Source organism: Fusarium subglutinans (genome assembly GCF_013396075.1).
Source record: "Fusarium subglutinans strain NRRL 66333 chromosome Unknown NRRL66333_c0000004, whole genome shotgun sequence".
Lineage (NCBI taxonomy): Eukaryota > Fungi > Ascomycota > Sordariomycetes > Hypocreales > Nectriaceae > Fusarium > Fusarium subglutinans.
The window spans coordinates 84167-104129 of NW_023502067.1; the positions used below are offsets into that span (position 1 = coordinate 84167).

Here is a 19963-nt window from a genome sequence, read left to right on the forward strand (position 1 = left end):
GCCTTCCCTGGGCTAGGGGTCCCGTAGTTAGAGCTCATTTTCGGGAAGCGGAGCCTCTGGAAACGCTGTCCACTTTGACTTCGTACCCCTGGTACTGTACTTGTTGCAGCGTAATAGCTTTGAGAAGGGTCAGAAGCTGACAACAACACCAAGACACGGGCTATTTCCCTCTTCTCTCATCATTTTTGTTGGCTTCTGTCCAATCTGTATACCCACAGCCGTAATTCAAGTTCAATCTGTGGGCTGCGCCGAGACTTTAAAGGTTCCTTTACGTTGGAGACACATGAACTTAGCTCCCTCTCCCGCAGCGCCCACGTCTCCTTTCTTTAATTGCCCAGGGAGCGACATCAGCTTTACAACCTCTCTCCTTCGACTTCAATCTTCTCGACCCTCTGCACCCTAAGCGAATGGCCACTGGCCCTTTTTGCGCTCCCCCATGAGCTCCCTCAAATTTGTAGTGTCCTCACTAGAGGCCATTGCCTCGTCCAAGGATGCTCAGCGCAACAAGCAACTAGCCGACTCTACTACCAAAGCACTTGAAGCCATCAAAGAACAGGACCAGCTTCCTGATCCCGAGATCGTTTTCGCTCCTCTACAGCTAGCTTCTCGATCCACAAATGTCCAGCTTACTACGACCGCACTCGATTGCATCGGCAAGCTCATCTCATACTCATACTTTTCCGTTCCAAGTAACCCCCCCGAGGGAACCGAAGAGGGTGCCGAACCTGCCCCTCCCCTGATCGAGCGAGCGATTGATACGATATGCAATTGCTTCCAAGGCGAAACGACGGCTGTTGAGATCCAGCTTCAGATTGTCAAGTCCTTGCTTGCCGCTGTTCTCAATGACAAAATCGTCGTTCATGGTGCTGGTCTCCTTAAGGCCGTCCGCCAAGTCTATAATGTCTTTTTGTTGTCGCGGAGCACGGCCAACCAGCAGGTTGCCCAGGGGACCTTGACCCAGATGGTCGGTACTGTTTTTGAACGAGTCAAGACGAGATTACATATGAAGGAGGCTCGCCTGAACCTGGAGCATCTCAAGCATGGAGCCAGCAATGTCACGTTCGACCAGGCCGATACCCCAAACGGTGCCAATGACCATCACGACCGCGACGAATCCCCAGCTGAACACTCCGAAGCTGCGAATGCGTCGGCCGAGCCTCCCGAGAGTGGTGCCAAGCTTACATTAAAAGATCTCGAGCATCGCAAGAGTTTTGACGATTCGAACCTAGGTGACGGTCCTACCATGGTAACGAGACTTCAACCCGAGCGCAAGGAAACAGGCACCCCGGTCTCTGACCAGGCCGGTCATGAGTCTTCACCTCTGGAGGATGGCGAGGTGTTGGACGCTGAGGACGAGGTCTACATCCGTGATGCTTACCTCGTCTTTCGCTCCTTTTGCAACCTGTCAACCAAGGTTCTACCATCCGACCAGCTTTACGACGTCCGTGGCCAGCCAATGCGCTCCAAACTCATTTCTCTTCACCTTATTCACACCCTTCTTAACAACAACATTGCAGTTTTCACCTCTCCATTTTGTACTATCAAGAATTCAAAAAGCGGCGAGCCAACGAGTTTTCTTCAGGCTATCAAGTTCTACCTTTGTCTAAGTATCACGCGCAACGGTGCCAGCTCTGTGGACCGGATATTCAACGTTAGCAGCGAGATCTTCTGGCTGATGATTAAATATATGCGTGCCGACTTCAAGGTAAGACTGACGTATGCACATAAAAGATGAGATAACTTACAAGGATGACAGAAAGAGATCGAGGTATTTTTGAATGAAATCTACCTAGCACTGCTTGCGCGAAGGACTGCGCCTCTTTCTCAAAAGTTGCAGTTTGTTACAATTCTGAACAGATTATGCGCTGATCCTAAGGCACTTGTTGAAATTTACCTTAATTACGACTGTGACCAGACAGTCGATAATATTTACCAAACCATCATCGAAGACCTATCAAAGTTCTCTACCACTCCGCTTACTATTACTACAATCAACGAACAAGTCTATGAAGAGATGCGACTAAAGACAACGCCTGCGAGCGAGTGGCAGCTCAAGGCAACACTTCCGCCCCCTCTGACCGTTGCTCATATTGCTCCTCATCAGGAAACCGAACCTGACTATCCTAAAGAGTATGCAATCAAGCGCCTATCTATCGAAGCTTTAGTTGAGACTTTACGATCCATGGTGAATTGGTCGGCACCCATCCGAGGTGATCCAGAGCCTCCACGCTCCGAGAACCACGATCCCAAGGCTTCTCTCGATCTTCGACCGTCAATTGATCCAAGTATCAATGACAGCATCTCTCGTGTCGAAACCCCTCTACCACCATCAACCCCTATATTGGAGGATGACCCGGATCAACTGGAGAAGGAAAAGGCAAGGAAGACAGCCCTGATGAAAGCAATTAACCAATTTAATTTCAAGCCGAAGAAGGGTATCCAGATGCTTCTGCGCGATGGCTTCATCCCGAGTGACAGCCCAAAGGATATTGCCGAGTTTTTGATAAAGGAGGACAAGCTCGATAAAGCGCAAATCGGCGAGTACTTGGGCGAAGGTGACCAGAAGAACATTGACATCATGCACGCATTTGTCGATACCATGGAATTTGCCAAGAGAAGATTCGTTGATTCTTTGCGCCAATTCCTCCAGTCCTTCCGTCTGCCTGGTGAAGCTCAGAAGATTGATCGATTCATGCTGAAATTCGCGGAACGTTACGTCCTCGGAAACCCAAATGCCTTTGCCAATGCAGACACAGCATACGTGCTGGCCTATTCAGTCATCTTGCTCAACACTGATTTGCATAGCGTCAAGATCGCCAAGCGCATGAGCAAGGAGGAATTTATTAAGAACAACCGCGGTATCAACGACAATGCTGATTTACCCGATGAATATCTCCTCGGCATCTATGACGAAATCGCCGCCAACGAAATCGTCCTGAAGAGTGAACGTGACGCTGCCGCAGCGGCTGGCAATACCCCCGCCCCATCAACCGGTATCGCTGCTGGCCTTGGCCAAGCTCTTTCTAACGTGGGCCGCGATTTGCAGCGTGAGGCCTATATGCAACAATCCGAGGAAATTGCTCTGCGTTCTGAGCAGCTCTTCAAGGACCTGTTCAAGAGCCAACGCCGCAAAGCCGGCACAAAGTACATACTTGCAACGTCGTTCAAACATGTCAGCCCAATGTTTAACGTCACCTGGATGTCAATATTCTCTACACTCTCAAGCCAGATCCAGAAGTCTCACAATCTTGAAGTCAACAAGCTGTGCCTAGAGGGTATGAAGCTCGCCACTCAAATTGCCTGCTTCTTTGATCTGTCGACACCCAGAGAGGCTTTCATGTCGGCCTTGAAAAATACAACGAACTTGAACAACCCACAGGAAATGTTGGCCAAGAATATTGAGGCACTCAAGGTCGTTCTCGAGCTGGGACAGACTGAGGGCAACGTTCTTCGTGAGTCATGGAAGGACATCCTGATGTGTATCAGTCAACTCGATCGACTTCAACTCATCTCGGGTGGAGTCGACGAGAGTGCTGTGCCTGATGTGTCTAAAGCTCGTTTCCTGCCACCACAGAGGTCAGAGACCTCTGATTCTCGCTCTTCATCAAACTCCAAGAAAACCACACGGGCCAGAGCAGGAACTGCATCCAAGGGCTTCTCCACCGAGATTGCCCTGGAGAGTCGCTCAGATGAGGTGATTCGTAGCGTCGACCGCATCTTCACCAATACCGCAACTCTTACCGGCGAGTCCATGGTTTACTTCGCCAGAGCTTTGACAGAAGTCAGTTGGGATGAGATCAAGGTATCTGGTTCCAACGACTCACCTCGTACATACAGCTTGCAAAAGATTGTTGAAATCAGCTATTACAACATGAACCGTGTAAGATTCGAATGGAGCAACATTTGGGAAGTTTTTGGTGAGCACTTCAACCGTGTTGGATGCCACAATAACATGAACATTGTGTTCTTCGCTCTTGATTCTCTACGTCAGCTGTCAATGAGATTCATGGAGATTGAAGAGCTCGCTGGTTTCAAGTTCCAGAAAGATTTCCTGAAGCCTTTTGAGCATGTCCTTGCCAACTCGCATAATGTAACTGTCAAAGACATGGTTCTCAGATGTCTGATACAAATGATCCAGGCCCGTGGAGATAACATCCGATCAGGCTGGCGGACCATGTTTGGTGTTTTCACAGTTGCTGCTCGTGATCCTCACGAGAGCATTGTCAATTTGGCCTACGAAAACGTCAACCAGGTGTACAAGACCAAGTTTGGAGTCGTTGTTTCCCAGGGCGCCTTCACCGATCTGATCGTATGCTTGACGGAGTTTTCCAAGAACCTCAAGTTTCAGAAGAAGAGCTTGGCCGCTTTGGAACTATTGAAATCCCTGATTCCTGCTATGCTCAAGACACCCGAATGTCCATTGTCGCAAAAATACAACAATATCCCACCTCCAGATGGCGCCATACAAAATTCCGAAAAGCGATCCCGATCAAACACATCTGTTGAGGAGGGTTACTGGTTCCCTGTTCTCTTCGCCTTCCACGACGTTCTCATGACTGGAGAAGATTTAGAAGTGCGATCAAATGCTTTGGAATACTTCTTCGAGACCCTGCTCAAGTATGGTGGCACTTTCCCATCGGAGTTCTGGGATATCCTGTGGCGTCAACAACTCTATCCTATCTTCATGGTGTTGAGGTCTCGGCCAGAGATGTCTAATGTCCTCAACCACGAGGAATTGTCAGTATGGCTATCGACCACTATGATCCAAGCCCTGCGGAACATGATCACTCTCTTCACACATTACTTCGATGCCCTGGAATACATGTTGGACAGATTTCTGGAGCTTCTGGCGCTTTGTATCTGTCAGGAGAATGACACAATTTCGCGAATCGGAAGCAATTGCCTTCAACAGCTAATCCTCAAGAATGTGACCAAGTTCAAGCCCGAACATTGGAATAAGCTTGTTGGTGCTTTCGTCGAGCTCTTTGAGCGAACTACCGCGTACCAACTCTTCACTGCCACTGCAATCAACAACACGGCTTCCATATCACCACCACCAAATGGCCTCGAGTTCTCGTCGGCTGCCTCGGGAACCACGCCTATGGATGAGACATCTCTCAAAATTAACGGCAAAGAGGAATTGGAAGATGACCACAGTGTTCCACCCCCGTCAGCTGAAGATGAGCTCCAGACACCAACGGCTGACGCCCCTCACATCGCCCTTGAAGAGTTTAAGCCATCTTCCAATCTTCAGCAACAGCCTGTAGTTGTTACAGCAGCCCGAAGACGATTTTTCAACCGAATCATCTCTCGTTGTGTCTTGCAGCTCTTGATGATCGAGACGGTCAATGAGTTGTTCAGCAACGACACTGTCTACGCACATATTCCCTCGGCAGAGCTTCTTCGCCTCATGACTTTACTTAAGCGGTCTTTCCAGTTTGCCCGCCGCTTTAACGAGGACAAGGAATTGCGCATGAGACTCTGGCGTGAGGGTTTCATGAAACAGCCTCCCAATCTTCTGAAGCAGGAGAGTGGCTCGGCAGCCACTTACATCTCTATTCTTTTCCGTATGTTTGCGGATAATGCGCCTGAGCGACTGGAGAGCCGGCCTGCCGTGGAGGATGCGTTAGTGCCCCTTTGCAAGGATATTGTTCACGGCTACACTACTCTTGAAGAGGAGAGCCAGCATCGCAACATCGTCGCATGGCGGCCCGTTGTCGTCGATGTTCTAGAAGGCTTTGTCACATTCCCTGAGGATGCTTTCAAGAAACACATCCCCGATTTCTATCCTCTTGCGGTTGAACTTCTCACCAAGGACCTCAGCGCAGATTTGCGATCATCACTCCTCCTGGTCCTGCGACGAGTTGGAGAGGTTGGCCTGGGTATCGAGGGCATGACACAAGCGGGACAACGGCGAGACAGCGAAGCCAGCAGAGCTACAGCAGAACCGGTTGGCGACCGAGAGGCGGACGCAAGGAGAATGCTTTAGGATGGGCGCCCCCCACGGTTGTTGACGGTGAGGAGAAGCAGGGCGTTGGATGGATTATTAGAGAATGTTGGTTTTCATGACGTTGTTCTAGATACCCCAGGCTATCCCATACGGCGGTAGGCCGGCCTGGGAATTCGTATTATGAATTGTATCGGGATGTGACAATATACATGTATGTATTCAAACCCATCCCATCGGTGCTGGCCATTATTTGATCGTGGGCATCAAGAGCTTAGAATGACCCGACAAATTCATACTGAGTTCAGTCAAGTATTTCGTCATATGCTGTACAGAATCTCACATACAAGATGAGGGGATAAAAGTTTGATATCTTTTTTTATTGATGTGCTGATCTACCTTACAGTACTTAGGTAGAACAACTGGCCTCTCCTTACTTCTATATTCTTTCTTTCTTGTTCCTAAGCTCCGTCGAGATCATACTGCGCTAGTCGAGGATTCGACTGATGTACCTAGCCAATGGTTCTGCCTCCTCCTGTATGGTTCGATCTGGAAGCGTCTTCAGCGCCTGCTTTAGTTCCTGATCTTGTGAACTCGCCGCTTTGACAACATTTCGCACAATAGCATCCTTATCCGCCGAGTCTCCTGCAATTCTCATGATGCTCACGAATGATTCGTAAAAAACGATGAGAGTCTGATGCATGAGCACATCGCTTGTGTCCACCATGCTTAGCGCTGCCCATTGGAGTAGTCCATGTCCGATGGACTCATCGGCGTACTCGGGAAGAGGAAACAAGTCTGGGAATGGGGATATGGCCATGGCACGGGGATGAAGCGCAGTAAGTCGGGGAATAAGTCGAAGAAGACGATCTTGAGCAAAGGTTGCTTGACGGTTGATGATCGCAGGTCGGCATAGTGAGACGATGAGTTCGAGGTAATGGCGATCCCAGATGACCAGACGCCAGAGACTGGCGTGACCAGGGACCCGGCGCTTGATGAGCTGTGTTTCTGCTTGGCCGGTACCATTCACGCCGTTGGACATGGTTGTGTCAGGAATGAAGTCGCAATCTGTCTCTAGCAAACTGCCTAGCACTCTGGTAGATCGACCGCCGACATCTGCATCCGGGGAGTTCAGCCATATCCGAAGGAGCTCCTCAACGACCTCAGGCAAAGAGGCCAGGGAATCAACCTCTGTAGGACTGGAGGCAGCCTTGTGAATGATGTTGAGAGCGAGTAAATTTGCGCCAGGAAGCGGTGATTGGAGAGCAGAAACAAGAGATTCAGCACCGCCGAGTGATAGACACTGTGTGAAGGAGAAGGGAGAAAGAAGCTTGGTGGTCAAAGAAAAGACGACGCTGAGGCTTGCAGGATCTTGAGTGGTGGTCTTTAGGAGAGACATGAGCGGAGGGAGTAGAGTTGGCTGAATGATAGGAATGTTTGAAGCTGTAGGCAGTCAGCGTCTAGAGCATCTGGGTTGTGGGTGGAGTTTTACGTGTAAGTTGAAGCTCAACATGGTCAAAGAGCTTGTTGTTCAGTGGTGCATCTTCATTTCCTGGCTCATGAAGTTCAGTGAGATGGGCCAGTAACTCTGCCAGGCCGGTGACAGGAGCGCTGTCGCTGGTTTGGGGCACGACTCGCTCACTCATGGTTTCTTTACACGATGTTGATGAATACGCAGCGAGGTTGGCAAGTGTTTGGCTGTGGTTGTAGTTGAGTGTCCGTCCGTGTTAGTAGGTGATTGCAGTGGATGTAAGCTGCAAGTTCACGGAGGGGTACGTAGTCTAGGTAGGGAGCCTGAAGGGAACACCACGTAACATATCGACCGTTGAGAGATGCATCTAGAATTTCTGTGGCTACAAAGTTACCTAGTTACAAACACTGAAATCTAGCGCAAGCACATTAATGTTATCATCCTCTAATATTTGATGTCTCTGTAGAATAAAATGCAGTCAACTAGTTACAACATGGAACCTACGCCTGCTCAGCGGGGCATCGTCATGGCGGAGAAATTCCGCCCTCTCTTTTTTCTGTCCGGCGCATTCCTATAGAACTTAACTTACACCCCGCAAAAAATCATTCTGCGTCAAACCTCAATCGCGAATAGTAACAGCTACAATCACAGTCAGCCTAACTCGACCCGCCATATAAATATCCCCTCGGCCTTCGAATTGACTCCTAACTCGACGCGCGCACTCTAATGTCTCGAGGTGGTCGAGGAGGCGGCCGTGGTGGACGCGGCGGCGGTAGAGGTGGAAGGCCCAATGTGCCCTGGGACACAGGCGATGAACCTGATGCGCGACCATCTGAGCTATTTCCCGTATGTTCTTGTATTCTGTGCTCTATGGCCTTGTCGAAGCGCAGGAATTGTGTTGTGACTCAGTGTGACACACGTTGCTGACTTGCAAACAGCCATACCTCGTTCCTACTCCCCGAGAACTAGCCTCGCACGAAAAAGCAGCTGTACAACACTATCTTCTACTACGGCATCAAGTCCACGCCTCTCCTCTATACACGTCCAAACGCACAGCTCTCAATGACCCAACAGCACCCCGCAAACACTACGGCCAGGCACAAAAGAATGCCCGCTTCGGCATCAAGAGCAAGGCCTCTTTAGACCCCTTTACCGCCGTGCCTACCTACTCCCATAAGTTCGTTCGCGAGGAACGTGCTCTTCCAGATTGGTCCAACCGTCCAGTATGTCGCGAGCTCTTCCCTATGGAACTCTACGAAACCATCGACGCTGCATCCGCCAACGACGGTGGTCTTCCAGGCGGTTTCAAGCGCCGGAAGTTGGAGCTCAGCAGCGTTAGCGCACTTCCTAGTGCAGAGGAAGCTTTTGGTATGGGAGGGGATGGCGAAGACGAGATGCAGGGCCATAATTTACTTGAACGGTTACAGGCGCTCAAGGAGGAGGAAGGCGACGAAGCTGGCGATCTTGAAGACGAAGAAGGCATGGAAGAGGAAGAGCAGGATGAAGTTTACGACGACGAGGATGCGGGCGATTATGACGCCGAGAACTACTTTGACGGTGGAGACGAATTTGACGACTATGGCGATGATGGCGGCGATGGAGAAGGGACCTATTAGTTGGTCGCTAAATGCTTTCACAAGGATAACAAAAAAGAGTATTTTGGAGAGGGCGCAGCGATCATTTGTATACGTATATATATATATATCACGGCACAGCATTGGTTTGATACCCAAGTCCGCGATCTTCGTGGTCGTGGCAGATAATGAACTTGACATATTTGGATCAACCTTGCGATGTTGGTCTTGTATCCTTGTGAAGCTCAAAGCCTTGAAATGCCTAAGAGAACATGGGTATCTCCAGATATTCCCCTAACTTTACCCCCTCGGCTCTCAATAACATCAGCAGCTTTTCTTTTGTCGAGTAATATTCATACATGTCGTAAGGTTGTATCCTCACTAAATTTCCTGCTACAGTTGACAATCCCGTATCCTACGCTTCGCCCAAATAATGCTTCTATGGCCCTTTGTCTTCAAACATGGAACGGACTCTTGCAATGTCCAACAGACTGGTATTACCGCAGCGCATCCCTCTCCTTATCATTCATGCCGCCGTCTTCTACGCATTCATGCCCATAGCGTAAACTCCACTGTCCACAATTCCAGCCTGGAGGCGCGATAGCCGTTCTCGAGTATCGGCAATCTGTCCAGCCTGTGCAACAATGGCGCTTCCCGTATCCCTGAGCGCCAATAAAACCTCGTTCAGTTGATCCTGGACGACTACGCTGCCAGCACTACGGTCTCGTAGAGCTCGGATCTGCTCGTAAAGGCCGTTCTCGACACCAGGCATATCTCGCTCAATATCGCCGCGATATTCATCGAGACGAGCCTTGTACTTTTCAATATCATCACATATACGGTTGAAGTAGGTGATCAGATCTTGGGCATCCGCATGTGTCGACGCAGCATCTGCGCCCCCGGAATCAGCAGCTGGAGCCTGGCTGGCGAAAAGACCTGTTTGGTGATAGTGTGTCGGGAGTTTGAGGTTATCGGCGCCTCGGAAGCATAGTCGGGCATCAGCGGCGTTCTTTCGGGTTTGATCCTGGAGAGCTTTGACGGTCTGGATATCGTTGTTGAGGGCAACTTGAACAGTTCGGAACTTTGACTCGACAAACTTGACGTCTAGACCCAGTTGCTCAATATCCTTCTCGTGCTGGGGCATGAACTCGCCAATCTCGTCTCGCATCTTGATAACTCGTTGGATACCCAAGTCCAGCAACGCAATTTCATCTTGTACGGGCTTAGCAAGGTCATCGAAGCGGGTACGGGGGCGAATGCTGTCGTAGTTGATTTGAACGGCTGAGACTTGGTTTGTGGATTGGCCGAGGGTGTTGTTCTGCTGAGGCTGTGTTTGGCCACTGCTGAAAATTAGTGACTGTCATGACAAGGAGCTTCAAACAACTCACAACAGACTGGTACCGGTAGCGGGCTTCGCCTGAGATTGACCGAAAAGACCTCCTGTATTGCTTTGTGTATTTGTTGCTGTAGATTGGCCGAACAGACCTGTGCCAGTTTGTTGAGGCTGCTGAGTTTGATTTTGGGTAGATTGGCCGAAGAGGCTGGTGCCAGTCGTTGCAGGTTGCGCTGTGTTTCCTATATTTCCCCAGTGAGCTCCCGAGATTTGTGGCTTCTGACCAAACAGAGCAGCTCCAGTCTGCTACTGACCTTGTTGTTGGGTGTTGTTGGTGGCAGTGTTGCCAAAGAGCCCAGTGCCTGTGCCTGTGCCCTGCGTCTGTTGAGTGTTTGTTGCGCCGGTAGCGCCAAAGAGACCACCGCCAGCTGCGGGCGTAGTTGTTGTCGCTGTCGTCGACTGTCCAAATAGACCGCCTGTTGCAGGTTTTTGCGCAGCGTTGCCAAAGAGAGACATGGTGCCTGTTGCGCCTGGCGCTGTTGTTGTGTTGGCGGTGGGCGTAGAGGTGGTAGAAGAACCGAAGAGACTACCAGCAGCGGAGGGCTTAGAAGCGGCGGTTCCGCTGTAGAATGGAGTGCGCCGGTTAGTAAGAAGAGAAGAGAGATGGACGAGGTTGCAGACGAGATGAAGGTGACGAGCTGAGTTAGGTTGGGTAGGTAGGTAGTGCTGAGTAGGTTGGGTGGATATGATGGATGGTGAATTGATTGTTTTGTTAGAGTGTGGAGCTTACAAGGCGTTAGCAGCACCAGTGTTGATGCTTAAACCACCTGCTGGGCCGCTTGCTGAACGGATCAATGACATACTAAGGGCGAAAACAAAGCCCTTTGATGGAATGCGACAGTGGCTACAAAGTTAATTTCACGCGATCTGCCCGTGTTTTGACGCCGCGGCACGACAAAAAAGTCTCCAAGCTTGTTGGAGAAGATGGCGCTTGGTCCATTCTGGCCTTCGGTGAGACTCGGTGAGTATCCCCGGAGCTGCGGTGAGTCGAGTTCCGGAGAAATGCGGCGCCGACCAACCAATAGCTGCTTTATTGTGAGAGCTTGAGCTTGACGTCTTTGTACTTACATATCAATTCTCGATATCGACCAATTATAGCCGCAACTACTTGATTTTACACTTGCCAAACCCTTATTGCCAGAATCGCAAACATGGATATCGACGACGAGGATGATTTCTATGTGCCAGATGAGCCAAAGACCGAGACCACAGCTCCAGAGGATAAGAAGCCAAAAGCAGATGATTTAGAAGAAGGCGAAGAAGAGGATGAGGGTGCCGCTATGGATGAGGATGATGACTCTGACGAGGATGACTCGGTATGCGATCTGCGACACGTCTAATACACACCAACTGACATAATTTCTCAGGACATCGACATCATCACAGAGCGCAAAGATGGCACAAAACCAGAACCACCACAGTACGCTATACCTTCGGGCGCTAGGTTCTGAGGTTACTAACTAGTCCTTCCAACTTTAGACAGTCCAAGTACAGTGATATTCGAAACATTCCCCAAAGAACAGCTTCAAGCGATGTGCCAACACAACCTGCGCCAGCACGTAAGGACTCAGAATCACGACCATCAGTTAACGTTGCTGCGCCAAGCGCCGACAAGACTTCTGCTGCGGCATCTAAATCAACGATAGACGTGAACGTAAACCCGATTCACCCTGGAACTGGAAAGCCTATAACACAGGTCAACATTGACGAAGGTTAATAACTCTACCGATTGTTGTCGCGCAAATACTAACATGAGCAATTCAAGACCTACCAGATAGTGACAAGCCATGGCGAAAACCCGGTACCGATATCAGCGACTACTTCAACTACGGCTTCGATGAGTTTACATGGGCGCTTTACGCTTCCAAGCAAGAGACCGTCCGAGGAGAATTCGGAGCCGATGTCTTTGCCCAGAACAACAAGAAGATGATGGAAGACTTCAACATGATGATGATGGGCGGTATGGGTATGCCAGGAGCCGGCAACTCGGGTGCTCAACAAGGGGGAATGCCTGGTGGAATGGACGGTATGCCTCCTGAAATGCAGGCCATGATGCAGCAGATGATGGCATCAGGTATGGACCCGAGCCAAATGGATCCCAGTCAGATGAACGCCATGTTCTCTGGTATGCAGAATGCTGGAGGAGCGGGTGCACAAGGAGCACAGGGTGGCCAAGGGGGTAACTTTGGCGGTGGTTTCGGTGGCAATCAAGGTGGTTTTGGATATGATCAAAATATGTCTGGAGGCGGAGGAGGAGGAGGCCGGGGAGGATTTGGGGGTCGCGGACGTCGGGGGAGATGGTAATAGCCTCTCTCTGAAGTTGCCCCTTGTGAATTTCACAGACCAAAACCAATGGGCTTTGTCGATTTGTTAATGGGAGAACCTGGCGTTGGGGCATTTTGCCGATAGGCATGGGACCATGATAGATTGGCTCTCTTCACGAGCTACCGTACTCAGGAGAACGAGTTACCACTGAGTGTAGGCTTGAATACACGTCTTGAACTTGTCTCTGTACCTGCAGATTATACCCAAAAAAGAAACTAGTAGCTAAGCTTCACTTCAACGATCTTCGCTGGCTCTGTCTTTCCGTCCACATGCACTGCATTTGCTCCACAAGTCGAAACGTACAGAACTCCTTCATCCTCACCAAACACACATGCTGTTGAGCCTGCGACATCGAATGCCTTTGCTTCACCCGCCACCACCACAGCCTCTCCACCACTAGCGGGGATTCGTACGACGGTGTTTGATATATTGGTGCACACGTACAAGGCCCCATCGTGAGCTACAACGAAATCATCTGCGACAAGTCCCGGTGTAAGCGTTTCAAAGGAACCTGCAGCCTGGGCTTTTTGCGTAACGAGTACACGGTATACACAGAAACGGCTTGTCGTTGTGTAATAGACATAAGTTTGCTCTGAGAAGCGATCGACTTTGATACCATTAAGGCCAACTTGAAAAGGGGCATCGGCTGGAATTGTAAATGTGTCGTCTTCCAGGGTAACGTTGTATGATCCTGTGGCAACACTGAGCTTGTATACTTTGCCATAGAGGCAATCTGTGACGAGCGCAGTGTTTTCATCCCATGTAGCTATGCCGTTGATCATGCCAATCTCAGGCATATCGGCTATCTTGGTTACCTTTGCCTGTTCACCAGTGAGATCTGCGACCCAAATACTCCATGATCCAGGTTTGGGCTTGGCACCTCCGATCATGTCAAATGAGCCTGCAGCTACCGCAAAGACATCGGGCTTGAGACAACAGATGCCGGTGAGTGCTGGGTTCGGGATGTCATCTGGAAGAGGGACGCTGAGGATCTTGGAGCCACTTGATTTCTCAGGATCAATCTCCCAGACCTCGGGGACATCGAGGCGAGTTGCCAAGATAGTCCCGTTTGGTCTGAGAGTGATGTTCTCAAACCAGGTTGGCTGGGAGTCGAGCTGGAAAATAGTTCGAGTATTGGACATGTTCTCAGTGTTATGTTGTGAACAGCTTCTTGAGGTTCTGGCTCGTTCAGCCTGGTATATCTTTTAATACTGAATTGCTACATGTAACAATTGCCTTTGCTTATCCACCGGGTAAGCAGGTTGCCACATCTCTTATTACACAGTCCTCGGGATGCAAGAAGACTTCTGACGTTAAATTAGGTTGCCAAAATTACTTAGTCTAAGGTTCTCTAAATCTATACTCAATTATACTAAATCAAACTAAGCTTACCTAAGAATTTTTATCACCTAAGATAGAGGTCCTAAGTTTTATTGCACCCCCTTGACAGTCAGCCTGAGCGAGACCTACGCGTGAGATGCAGGATTGATCACCATAGATGGGCATCAATTAACCAATGATAAGATATTTCCTGCAGGATTCAAGATACCTGGCCAAGTAATGGTTCTGGCTATTTCAGATCGAGTGCTCTTTGTCTGCTACGAAAACGAATTCCTGTTCGATGACCATATAGACGTCATTCAGCTTGAAGACGATCTCGATAGGGCTCACAGCGAGCAATCGTCTTGCATCTCACCTAAGCGAGTCTCAGTCTCTGAGTGAATCTAAAGTTCTGCTCACACCAAGCTTCAAGTTCCTTTCCATCAAAGCGAGCTGAACCAGCCTCGTATACCACATCTCCATCGTTAAAGACACAGACATAAGACTCTCCATCAACCACATTCAATGCCAGCGCATTTATAGAGACCTCCTGATCCTGTTTCTGACGCAAAACCGGCTCCAGGTTGGCATATTGACCCCGGAGATCGAATCTGAAGCGATTGTCCCGATACTGCGCAACCCAAGCGTTACCTACACCAAGCCAAAGACTGTCAACCGCAGATCGAACGGCGTCAGATGTCACCTGTAAGCCTCGACGGACTATCTCATGAGGGAGCTCCCACTTCTCAGTTCCATCGTCTACACGAGTGTAGAAAGTCTTGTTAGGACCGAGATAGAGGAATGATGGGCGTTCAACATCATGTTCTGTGTAAAGATCTGCAATCTCCCCATAATCCTCAAGGTCAGAACTGTCTGTTTTCGGTGGTCAGTCAAGTCAACTGCAACAAAAAAGAACACCACTTGCTTTGTGCGGCAATATTCCCTTGATGATAACGACGACATTGGAAGAAGTGTGGATCGGGACCAAGGATGATGTATGCAGTCTTGTCGAGCCCCTTTCGATGATCAAAGTCAAGTTTTGGTTGACCTCCCATCCCTCTGTGAACTCGTCTTCCACGCATGTCAGCAGGCATACCTCATACTGTTACTCTGTTGACTCACCCGTAGCTTCTTGCTGGGCCACTAAAGAAGTAGCTCTCTCCTGCGAGGCTTACGGTGGCAGTTTCATGCGAGAAGTCTTCTCGCTGCGTTGGTCGACCGATGAAGGTACCGGGAACAGAATAGGGATCGGACATCTTGCAAGGTTGTTTCTCGGTGAATTGGTTGCAAGCCGGCTGGAACATCGTGGGGGAATAGCCAGTATCTATATACTTGACGTGATAGAGATGCTAGCAAATGTTTCTGCTATTGATTGCGGGCACCTACCGCTTTTCTTGTTTCATGAGGCTAGAGAATGGCTTTACTACAGTCACAATGGTACTACAAGCGGTCTGTCAGACTCAAACGAGTTGTGAAAGGACCGACTGTGTCTGAATAGGGGCATACAATGGGCGTCTTGATTTGGCGAGATACCTCAAGTTTGCCGAATGCAATTCCACACCATAACCTCATCAACATTGCAAACATTTCCGAAACTGGCCTGGTCGATCTTTGTGATGTAATTGTATCTGTTTTTTTCTTTAATTATTATTTCTGTAGCAAGGAAGAATCGGCTTCCAAGGGGTATCAAGGCAAACACGCTCCTATACGCTGGGTATTTGTAACACATGAGGTAGTTGTGCTCAAACCACCACCTGGCCATCCAACCTGTTTTCGTTATCATAACGAGACGTTTCAAAACATCTGCACTAGCTACAACCTCCGGATGATTCCATGCCTAGGTGTGTATACAGCCAGCAAACATGAAATTTTGGTCATATCCTCAAACATGTAGCTCAGGTAGGTATAAACTTCTGTGAATCCTTCTCTTGCTGGGCAAAGGATTGCGAAAAGGCCGCCAAACCAGCAACAATGCCAGCAGCCATGAAAAGAACCGAAATGACAGCCCAGATGGCACCCCAGCACTGCGATGAGCCGCCATATCGCTTTGCGAAAACACTCGCGTCGGACTCGTTGACTTTGCGCAGGATCAGATCGTCGCAAATATCCCACACGCTGTACAAGGAAGACATGACACCAATGAATAGGACGACGAATCGCAGCGCTTGGGCGTGTTCGATGAACCAGCAAGCGACGAGGAGTCCAACGGCGAGAAGAACAGTCGCAATGGTAAGCCAATCACGCTTCCCCCACCAGAGCGTTAGCAGGAAGCAAACGCCGAGAACGATACTGGCGATTTTGCTAGCCACGATGTTGAATCCGCAGAAGATGAGTAGCGCGCCGATGATGGAAGAACCGAGATAGCCAGCGGGCAGTGACAAGCCTTGACTGCCGCCGTAGAAATGTGTCACGCCACCTTCGTTCGGATCAAGAGTGATTGACTTGACATGGCCACCTGTGAGGAGAACAGTAAAGGCGTGGCCAAACTCGTGAAAGGCGATGACCAGCATCTGCGCGTGTCAGCAGTTAGTTGACTTGGTGATTGTTTGTTAGGTGTTGGGGTGCATACCTTGAAGGGCCAGAGGACCATGCGGACGTAGGGGACGTTCCATAGGATAGCAATAGCCACAACATAGACGCCGATGATGCCCAGTGTGACTTGCTGAGTGTGGGTTGGGTTCTGGAGGTCGCGTCTGGTTATGGTGTTGAAGGTGTTTTCAGCTGCATATCCCAAAGCCAGCGATGAAGGATCCGGGTGCGGAGCCATGGTGATATCTTTGACGGATTGAGACTCGCTATCGAATCGGTTTTACGGGTGAGAACCTAATTGCGTGCGACTGGTTGTAGAGATCTGTTGGGCAGTGGATGGTGTTTACTCGAATCGCAAAGTCAATAAACGAAAGAGATGACTTTGAAGCAAGGAAAAGCGAGTAAAATCAGGGTGTGATTGTTAAAAGACAGATTTTTATTAAGCCAAGTTCCCCTCCATCGACTGACATTCGGCAGCAAACGCCTCGTAAGCCGCCGCTTCACGACTTCTCTTGGCTTGAATTCAATTCAATTCAATTCAATTCCTTGCGTGGTGTTGACGCGGCATTTCGGGGCGGAGCTGAAACAGCGCCTCGCTCTAGAATGTGGCTGGAAATAACCGCCATTGGCTGGTATTAATAGGGGACGGGGTTGCTAGGCTAGGGGAGGAAAGAAAATATAAAACCTTAACCCTAAGTAATAAAAATATTTAGGTAGATTTAGCCTAAGTTTAGGGGATCTTTGCTAAGTTTATTTTGGCACCCTAGATTAAGGTCCGGTGTTTTCTTGCTCCCTGAGGCTAAGGTACTAGGTTGGGAACACCCTGGAATACCTACTAAAGTACCCCATTAAAACTTTGACGTGACTACGTCATCTGCCTCTGAGAGACACACGCACGACCTGGGCTTGGTTGAATAAAGACGGTCAAGGGCCCTCCCAAACAAAAGTCGGCAATTAATGTTTATTTATTCGGAGACAATGGACCCCTGTTCCTATTCTACAACTTATTCTAGGCTAGACCCGAGCCACGCTATTTTATGCTATAAGAAAAAGACCACTAAGCTTGGTGATATCTTCCTGAGCATCAGGTATATTCAATGATCTCACTGATAGGAGACCGCTCCTTTGACACGCGCTTCATGATACGTATAAGTACACAATACAGATAACTCTGAGTACCTTACAGTGTCCAGCTATCAAGCCCCATAGTATGGGTGTACAATGATGATGACCATCATGACAATAGCGGCAAGCATTGCCAGTCCCTAATTGTGAACTTGCCCATTTGGCTAGCATTCATCTTTCTCACCGAAAGAAAAGCAAAAACATTGACATGAAGCTTCCAACTTCTTCTACCGCCCCATCTATCACTGCCAGCAGTCCCAGTTCTGTGGGCCCAGATAACGAACCAACAACCAGGATTTGTGCAAAAAAACCACATTGTCATGATACCGCAAAGCAAGGACCTTCTGGCTGACCTCAATCGATAACTCAGCTAATAAGCGGCTCTACGGATACTAAACAGAAAATACTACCTACCTAACGTTAAAAGACCATGGCATCCGCACCACAGATCCCACCCATACCCATCTCCCCAAGCATCTTCCAGACCACACACAGCGCCTTGGCCTTGATGATGGCCTCCGATTTCGAGAAACAGAGCTACTGGCACAAGCGCTTCTCGTCCGAAAAAGCCTTCGAATGGCTTCTTCCCTCGGCCGATTTCATGCCGCTCGTCAAGCCCGTTCTCGACCGGCTTGACCCGACCACGGCCCGCATCCTCCACATCGGCTTCGGGACAAGCGACCTGCAGAATCATTTCCGATCGCGGGGCTTCCGCGATATTCTTAACATCGACTATGAACCACTCGCTATTGATCGGGGTCGCGATCTCGAAGAGCAAGCCTTTGGAGACATTCAAATGCGATATGATGTGCAAGACGCTACACAGCTAGATCTGTGCGAAAAGTTTGATCTTATCGTTGACAAAAGTACGGTTGATGCGATTTCATGTGGTGGTGAGATGGCGCTGCGGCGGATGGCTGCTGGTATCAAGCGTTGTCTTGCGGACGGTGGCGTTTGGATCTCGTTCAGTTATTCAGCCTACCGATTTGACCTGGATGACTTTGCGTTTGACGTTGAGGTCCTTGCCAAAGTCTTGACTCAAAAAACGTTGCCGAATGATCCAGATATATACCACTGGTGCTATCTTCTTCGGCCGAAGCCAGATACCACTCCGGGTTCCCCTATAAGTACGGACGACAACCCTGCGGGAGAAGGCTGAGACTACAATGCGCTTATCAAATCAAAAATGGCTATGCAATTCATTGCTGGGATGGAGTCCCATTGCTATAGAATAGTCAGCTTTGACCTGACGATGCGCCAGCTGGCTGGATAGTTCTCTTTTGTCCCTGATTGGACAACTCGCGGTTCTTGGATTTTCTTTCCTGTGAATAGATGTTATCAATAATGGGATTAATTAAAACTTGATACTATTTTATGAAATGCCTACAAACTATTTTACCAGAGGGTCGATCGAACTTGATCCTCGACTCAAGGGTAGCTATTCTCCACTGGTTTATATGGCCGAGCGACAGAATCCACGTTACCATGTTAATCAAAAGTACATCATATCTTCCGACTTGTAGTCTCTCTTGGTAAATCTGAAGAATGCAATAGGTACCTAGAAGTCATGCGTGAAATTCTCTCGGGTGTTCATGTGTGAGGTCTGGTGATGGGATATTGAGATATGGGAACCACTTGTAAGTTCAATTGTTTAGAGTAAGGCACTTGTACGTATCAAGAGCTGTATAAGGTCGCGAAGAAATATCGATTAAGTGAAATGGAGAGTTTTGTTCTACCTAGGGCTTTATTCTTCCTGAAATCGGAAAATCCTGCTACACCTAGGTAACTTCTGGGCAACTTAAAGAACCGCATGTGAGCTTCCAGATCAGACACGCTTACAAGGTGATCCGAATAAGGTGGCCGGAATAGTAATTCCACCAGATAGTCTGTCTCGAAGAGTTTCTACAAGACAAGATCCAATCACCACTAGGTTCTAGGATTTGTCCCAGATGGGGAAACCTTCTCAAACGTGCTCATCCTGTGCCAAGACCACAGGCATTCCCAGCTCAACGGTCTCAACCACTATAAACGAGCCTATCAGGCCATTGATGACAGACACTTACACTTAAGAGAGCATGGATTTGTTCTAGCCAAAGAGCGGGATGGTGGCATTAAATCTGAGTTAATTTTATGCTTATCGTGACTACCTACAGAAGCAGACACCACCAGCATGAACATTGTCCATCACAAACTTCGGGTCAAGAGTTTAATCACTCTCAAGCATACCTTACGAGAGATCTGGACTTTTATCAAACCTTGATTCATCCTGAGTTTGTGCT

The 19963-nt window shown here is 49.1% G+C and overlaps 9 protein-coding genes across 9 annotated transcripts; 4 read left to right on the top strand and 5 right to left on the bottom strand.

Moving 5' to 3' along the window:
- Window positions 1-436: 436 nt before the first annotated feature.
- On the top strand, window positions 437-5989 carry FSUBG_854 (SEC7 component of non-clathrin vesicle coat; the record flags this gene model as incomplete). Its single annotated transcript, XM_036686957.1, has 2 exons — window positions 437-1705; window positions 1757-5989. 2 exons carry the CDS (start codon window positions 437-439, stop codon window positions 5987-5989), a joined length of 5502 nt encoding a protein of 1833 aa, XP_036543440.1.
- A 445-nt stretch (window positions 5990-6434) lies between these two features.
- Window positions 6435-7593, bottom strand: FSUBG_855 (uncharacterized protein; the record flags this gene model as incomplete). The annotated part of the gene is made up of 2 exons (XM_036686968.1): window positions 6435-7390; window positions 7440-7593. The coding sequence occupies 2 exons, from the start codon at window positions 7591-7593 to the stop codon at window positions 6435-6437; spliced, it is 1110 nt and encodes a 369-aa protein (XP_036543441.1).
- A 551-nt stretch (window positions 7594-8144) lies between these two features.
- On the top strand, window positions 8145-9034 carry FSUBG_856 (DNA-directed RNA polymerase III subunit RPC7; the record flags this gene model as incomplete). The annotated part of the gene is made up of 2 exons (XM_036686979.1): window positions 8145-8264; window positions 8357-9034. The coding sequence occupies 2 exons, from the start codon at window positions 8145-8147 to the stop codon at window positions 9032-9034; spliced, it is 798 nt and encodes a 265-aa protein (XP_036543442.1).
- Window positions 9035-9533: 499 nt separating this feature from the next.
- Window positions 9534-11186, bottom strand: FSUBG_857 (uncharacterized protein; the record flags this gene model as incomplete). The annotated part of the gene is made up of 4 exons (XM_036686990.1): window positions 9534-10332; window positions 10381-10567; window positions 10640-10947; window positions 11116-11186. The coding sequence occupies 4 exons, from the start codon at window positions 11184-11186 to the stop codon at window positions 9534-9536; spliced, it is 1365 nt and encodes a 454-aa protein (XP_036543443.1).
- A 350-nt stretch (window positions 11187-11536) lies between these two features.
- On the top strand, window positions 11537-12689 carry FSUBG_858 (pre-mrna polyadenylation factor fip1; the record flags this gene model as incomplete). Its single annotated transcript, XM_036687001.1, has 4 exons — window positions 11537-11701; window positions 11753-11805; window positions 11865-12097; window positions 12151-12689. The coding sequence occupies 4 exons, from the start codon at window positions 11537-11539 to the stop codon at window positions 12687-12689; spliced, it is 990 nt and encodes a 329-aa protein (XP_036543444.1).
- Window positions 12690-12925: 236 nt separating this feature from the next.
- FSUBG_859 (uncharacterized protein) lies at window positions 12926-13852 on the bottom strand (the record flags this gene model as incomplete). Its single annotated transcript, XM_036687012.1, has 1 exon — window positions 12926-13852. The coding sequence occupies one exon, from the start codon at window positions 13850-13852 to the stop codon at window positions 12926-12928; it is 927 nt and encodes a 308-aa protein (XP_036543445.1).
- A 554-nt stretch (window positions 13853-14406) lies between these two features.
- FSUBG_860 (uncharacterized protein) lies at window positions 14407-15286 on the bottom strand (the record flags this gene model as incomplete). Its single annotated transcript, XM_036687024.1, has 3 exons — window positions 14407-14903; window positions 14992-15101; window positions 15153-15286. 3 exons carry the CDS (start codon window positions 15284-15286, stop codon window positions 14407-14409), a joined length of 741 nt encoding a protein of 246 aa, XP_036543446.1.
- Window positions 15287-15925: 639 nt separating this feature from the next.
- On the bottom strand, window positions 15926-16797 carry FSUBG_861 (peptidase m50B-like domain protein; the record flags this gene model as incomplete). The annotated part of the gene is made up of 2 exons (XM_036687035.1): window positions 15926-16540; window positions 16600-16797. 2 exons carry the CDS (start codon window positions 16795-16797, stop codon window positions 15926-15928), a joined length of 813 nt encoding a protein of 270 aa, XP_036543447.1.
- A 1317-nt stretch (window positions 16798-18114) lies between these two features.
- On the top strand, window positions 18115-18843 carry FSUBG_862 (methyltransferase 13; the record flags this gene model as incomplete). The annotated part of the gene is made up of 1 exon (XM_036687046.1): window positions 18115-18843. One exon carries the CDS (start codon window positions 18115-18117, stop codon window positions 18841-18843), a length of 729 nt encoding a protein of 242 aa, XP_036543448.1.
- Between the last annotated feature and the right edge of the window lie 1120 nt (window positions 18844-19963).